Source organism: Eptesicus fuscus, chromosome 5, assembly GCF_027574615.1.
Source record: "Eptesicus fuscus isolate TK198812 chromosome 5, DD_ASM_mEF_20220401, whole genome shotgun sequence".
NCBI classification, from domain to species: domain Eukaryota; kingdom Metazoa; phylum Chordata; class Mammalia; order Chiroptera; family Vespertilionidae; genus Eptesicus; species Eptesicus fuscus.
Window position 1 is genome coordinate 76,101,141 of NC_072477.1, and position 6,229 is coordinate 76,107,369.

At 37.8% G+C, this 6,229-nt stretch overlaps 1 pseudogene and 1 gene segment (V, D, J or C); both read left to right on the forward strand.

Annotated features, from left to right (window-relative positions):
• Positions 1-543, forward strand: LOC129149052 (T cell receptor alpha variable 13-2-like). The segment is given in 2 exon segments: positions 1-55; positions 209-543. Coding segments are annotated over 2 exon segments (387 nt in total).
• Positions 544-4,110: 3,567 nt separating this feature from the next.
• LOC103304421 (L-lactate dehydrogenase A chain-like) lies at positions 4,111-6,229 on the forward strand (annotated as a pseudogene).

Consider the following 6,229-nt stretch of genomic DNA (forward strand, 5'->3'; position numbering starts at 1 on the left):
ACGATGAAGACGTCCACTGGAGCTTTGTTCATGTTCCTGTGGCTGCAGCTGGACTGTGAGTTGAGGGTTTATGGGAAACAATATATTAGTGGGTATTCTTTAGAAGCAACACTGGCTTTATTCAGGTTTCCTTAGTTACTGTGGAAAAAGAAAATTCTGAAGCATAATGATCTAATTACTCTTTCTCTGACTCTTTCTTTCTGCACAGGGGTCAGCCATGGAGAGAAAGTGGATCAGCATCCTTCCACCCTGAGTGTCCAGGAGGGAAACACCGCTGTTATCACCTGTTCTTATTCCGACAGTGGTTCAGTATACTTTCCTTGGTATAAGCAAGAACCTGGAAAAGGTCCCCAGTTCATTATAGACATTCGTTCAAATAAGGACAAAAACCCAGTTGAAAGGCTCACTCTTTTCTTGAATAAGACGGCCAAACATCTCTCCCTGCACATCGCAGCCACCCAACCTGGAGACTCAGCCGTCTACTTCTGTGCAGCGAGTACACATTGCTCCCCAGGCACCTGCATCCTGTACACAAACCTGTGAGTGAGGCAGCCCCCTCTGCCTGGGACAGACCTTCAAGCACAGCATTTGTGAAATTGTCTGCAAGTGGAAATTGTCTGCAAGTTGAAAGTTAAAAATACGTAATAGGAAGGTTAGTTTCAAGATGACCTAGGACAGTGGTCGGCAAACTGATTAGTCAACAGAGCTAAATATCAACAGTATAACGATTGAAATTTCTTTTGAGAGCCAAATTTTTTAAACTTAAACTTCTTCTAACACCACTTCTTCAAAATAGACTCTCCCAGGCCATGGTATTTAGTGGAAGAGCCACACTTAAGGGGCCAAAGAGCCGCATGTGGCTCACGAGCCGCAGTTTGCCGACCAGGTCCTAGGAAGTGTTAGAACATTTTGTTCTATGACTGTTGCATAATGTTCGAATTGAGGCTTTAAAGTGACTTTACATTTGCTATTTAGATATCTCTCCTATAAAACTCCTTAGTCTCAATATCATAATACTTATTAAAGATAATATTGTGTTTTGAAAATGGCATTTATTTTTCTGATTTTAAATCATTATACAGGGTGGGGTAAAAAGTAGGTTTACAGTCATGAGTACACTAAACAGAGTTTATCCTTTTATTATAATTTACTAATTATTGTATTATTTATTTGTATTACAATTGTAAACCTACTTTTGCCCCACCCTGTATTTCAAATATAGAAAATACATAAATACAAAATATAAAATTAATAATTCTGTATTTAGATAATGTTGCTAATATTTGGATTATTCTATAAATTTTCATTGTTATTAGATTCATGATTTTTTCACCTCTTATATCCTGTGTTAAGCATTCCCTGTTTCATCAAGTCTTTTCAAACATCTGCTTTTAAATAGGTCTGTGAGTGATTGTAATAAATTTAATTTCCTATATTAATTTTCTTCTATAATTGTGGCTAATTGCGACAGTCCTTTCTATGTGCTCTGACCACTTTTTTGTTAAAGAAAATGTGACTTGGTTTTCTTATAGAGCCCAGAGATTCTATATTTTATTTATGTTTTCGGACCAGATGTGATTTTAGAATGTGAGCTTAAGGTTAAACTCACAAATCTATTCTCTTTTACCAAATTATATATGTATCTGTTCACATTTACTTTCTCATAAAATTTAAAGACAGACTTGTGTTTTATTCACTGTTATAGCTATAGTATCTAGCACAAACTTTTTCACATAATTGATTATTAGTAGATGCTTGTTAAGGAAAGGTGAATTCTGCTATTGATTCATAATTTTCACTTAAGCTTTGTGATAGAATTAAATTTGTAAAATGATTGGTGAATAACAAATCTTTTTAATGTATATATTTGATTATCCATTGTTTAAGAACAAACTATTTCTTTCCACTGATATCTTTGTCATACTAGATAAAGCTTCATTATTTTAAAATAATTAAATTTATTCCTAGGCTTGTAATAACCTCCCCCCCCCATTTTTATTGAAATCTTACTTTATGAAGTTTATGGGAATTTTATTTGTATGTATTGATCAGCCACATTACTATTATTAGTGGATTGAACAAATGCAATGGGCTAATTTAGAGACAGCTCGTTACAAATCTCCCTGCCTCATCTTCATGTTTTGACTGAATGAAAATTACTAACCACAACCTTCTTTTTTTAAAAAAATTATCTTTTCTAGTGTTGTAGATAAATCAATGTAATGAAAGATATTGCATATATAATCAGTTCTCGAATTTGCCCACCCCTGGTCAAGTGTAGGCTATTTTTGAGATCTCTTATATTATTCTTAAGGATGGACATAACTAGCTATTGCTATGGTGAGATGATTCCTCTGACTAAGTTTTGTTTTGTTTTAGCTAACCATTTTGTTCTTATAAGGAAAGTCATCAGATTAAATTAGGTTTACAACATGTGAACAAAAAAGGCCAGTATTGTTGCCTAATACCTCAATGGTTGGGTTTTATTATTTCCCTCACTATAACCACTAGCACCACTCTAGTAAAAGCAAGATTTTTTTCCTTGATTGCTACATTCTCTCTGAGACTGATTGAGGAACAGAGATGTATGGCTTCTATTTTATTGGATTATTCTTCTTAAACCGAGTTAGAAGAGAAAGAGAGAGGGTGAAATTACTATGGAAAAACTTATATGAAAATTTATTTGAAGCAGGGGTGGGGAACCTTTTTATTTCTGCTAAGGCCCATTTGGGTATTTATAACATCACTCGTTTAATATAACTCACTTTATATAAATTTATGTAGCTATGAAAAAAGCTCCTAGATTTATTGAATTTCAAGTCCTGCCCTCAGCTTTTTGGCAGGGCCAGACCAAATGATTTCCCAGGCCTTATACAGCCCGAGGGCTGGATGTTACCCACCCCTGATTTAAAGGAAGAAAAAGAAATGCTCTAGCCAGAAGTGCAGAGTCAGTACATACTTAGACACACTCAAGCTTTAAATCTTCACCGTAGTAGGTGTATTTTTTTCTACCATCTCTGGTCAATTTACTACAAACTTCTCTCTCTCTTGATCCTGCAAAGCCAAGCTGGGTGCTGACAACCTCCCTTTTGCTTGCTTTCCCTAGGACAGTGTTGATTGCTCAAATTTGTGTGGTTTCATCTAGTCCTATAGCGTGGAGCCCCTTCTGTGTATGCTCACTAGCCATTTGCAAAAGATCTTTTTAAATACGTATTAAGTTTATTGGGGTGACATTGATTAATAAAATTATATAGGTTTCAAGTGTGCAGCTCTATATCATCTGTATATTGCATCGTGTGTTCACCATTCTAAGTCAAGTCTGTTTCAAACACCATATATTTGAAACCGTTACCGTATTCTATTTCCCTCCTATCCCCCTTTTTTCATTCCTCCTGGTAAATGCCATACTGTTGTCTGTGTCTATGAGTTTTTGTTGTTGTTGTTTTTGTCTTTTTGTTTTATATCCCAAAGTTTTATATCTCATATGAATGAAATCATATGGTTCTTACCTTTTTCTATCTGACTTATTTCACTTCCCTTGATATTCTCAAGATCCATCCATATTGTCACAAATGGCAGTATTTCATCTTTTCTAATGGCTGAATAGTATTCCTTGTATATATGTACCACATCTTTATCCAATCATCTATCTAAGGACACTTTGATTGTTTGCATGTTATAGCCACTGTGAACAAAGCTGCAATGAAAATAGGGGTACATATATCTTTATTGAATAAATGTTTTCAAAATTTTCAGATAGATACCCAGAAGAGGGATTTCTGGGTCATATGGTCACTGATTACTTAATTTTCTGAGGAACCTCCATACTGTATGCCATAGTGGCTGTATCAATTTGTATTCCCACAGTGTATGAGGGTTCCTTTTTCTCCACAACTTCTCCAACACGGTTCCTTTTTCTCCACAACTTCTCCAACACTTGTTGTTTTTTTGTCTTGTTGATAATGGTCATTATAACAGGTGTGAGGTGGTATCTCATTGTGGTCAGGGGTTCACTCTTGTTACCCTCCTGTGTGCACTGGTAGCTGGGTGGGATGGTGTGTTGGTGAGGCTCTGAGTTTTGGGGGTGCTGTGGGTCAGTTGTGGGGTTCCATGGGCAAGGTGTCCTCAGCAGCTTGTGGGCAGGTTCCTGATGGCATCTGTGTGGTGGTTAATAGGATCTGTGTCCCATTACTGCCCACTGAGAGCCCTGGCTGATGTTCTCCCAGGAGCTCCCCATTTCCTGTTGGGGCAGCACACTTCAGTATTCTGGTGAAGCAAGAAAGAGGTGTGTCTCTTTTGCAGTGTCCCCCCAAATTGGGGGAGTTAGCTACTCAGTCACATGCTCTCACTTTTCTCATGGGAAAAGTCGAAGACCTAGAAGATTTCTCTTGATACTGAGTAGTGCTGCATAGGGTGGATGCTTGACTAGGGCAGTGGTTGGCAAACTCATTAGTCTACAGAGCCAAATATCAACAGTACAACGATTGAAATTTCTTTTGAGAGTCAAATTTTTTAAACTTAAACTTTTTCTAACGCCACTTCTTCAAAATAGACTTGCTCAGCCCATCGTATTTTGTGGAAGAGCCACACTCAAGGGGTCAAAGAGCCACATGTGGCTCGTGAGCCACAGTTTGGCGACCATGGGACTAGGGCATTGTGAACTTGGTCTTCTTGCCCTTTAAAATGCTTCCAATCTCAGGTATTTTGGCTTCCACATTGTGTTTCTCCCACAGTGTAGCTTCCCTGCTGAACTCCTGGGCTTTCTCAAAGGCACTCAATTTAGTGTATGATTGTAATATTATGTAATGTTTTTTGGTGATGGAAGATGGTAGAAAATTCATATTTCACCATTTTGATATCAGTGTTTTTAATTTTTATTTTAAATAATCATATTAAAATGACTATTTTCGGTGTACAGTTCTGTGATTATTTGAGAAAGAGAGAGAGAAAACATAAATTTGTTGTTCCACTTATTTATGAATTCACTGGTTGATTCTTGTATGTGCCCTGACCGAGGATTGAACCCACAACCTTATTGTATCTGGACGATGCTCTAACCAACTGAGCTACCCAACCAGGGCTGTTCTGTGAACTTTGGGCACATTGTATAGATCACATAACCATCACGTGATTATGATACAAAACAATTACATGTAGCATTTTAAAATAAGTGCCAACATCCAGTTTCATCATAGATGCAAGAACTGAACATAGCAGTTGAACAAATCATCAGTCTTTTTTTTCAATATACAGTTTTACTCATGTTCATTTTTCAGATTTAATTGTTTTTAGATCAAGAGTTGGTTAATCCAAAAGGAAATTCGTGTTGGCTGCCCACCATGTACTCCTGATTCCTTTTGGTTCTCAGTCCAGTGCAGCAACTATCAAAGATCAGCTGCTTGTGAATCTTCTTAAGGAAGAACAGAGCCCCCAGAATGAGATTACAGTCTTTGGGGTGGGTGCTGTTGGCATGGCCTGTGCCATCAGTATCTTAATGAAATACTTGGCAGATGAGCTTGCTCTTGTTGATGTCATGGAAGAAAATTAAATGAAGAGATGATGAATGGCAGTCTTTTCCTTAGAACACCAAAAATTGTTTCTGGCAAAGACTATAATGTTACTGCAAACCTGAAGCTGGTTACTGTCACAGCTGGGGCCCGTCAACAAGAGGGAGGAAGTCCTCTTAATTTGGCCCAGTGTAACTCGAGCATCTTTAAGTTCATCATTCTTAATGTTGTAAAATACATTCACAACTGCAAATTGCTTATTGTTTCCAAGCCAGTGGATGTCTTGACCTATGTGGCTTGTAAGATAGGCGGCTTTCCCCAAAACCGTGTTATTGGAAGTGGTTGCAATCTGGAGTCAGCCTGGTTTGTTGTCTAGTGGAGGAAACACTGGCGTTCACCCATTAAGCTGTCATCGGTGGGTCGTTGGGGAGCATGGAGACTCTAGTGTGCCTGTGTGGAGTGGAGTGAATGTTGCTGTTGTCTCCCTAAAGAATATGCACCCTGCTTTAAGCACTGATTCAGATAAAAACCAGTGGAAAGAAGTTCACAAACAGGTGACTGACAGTGCTTATGAGGTGATCAAACTGAAAGGCTACACATTATGTGCCATTGGATTATCTGTGGTCGATTTAGCAGAGAGTGTGATGAAGAATCTTAGGCAGGTGCATCCAATTTCCACCATGATTAAGGTTCTCTATGGAATAAAAGAAGCAGTCTTTTAA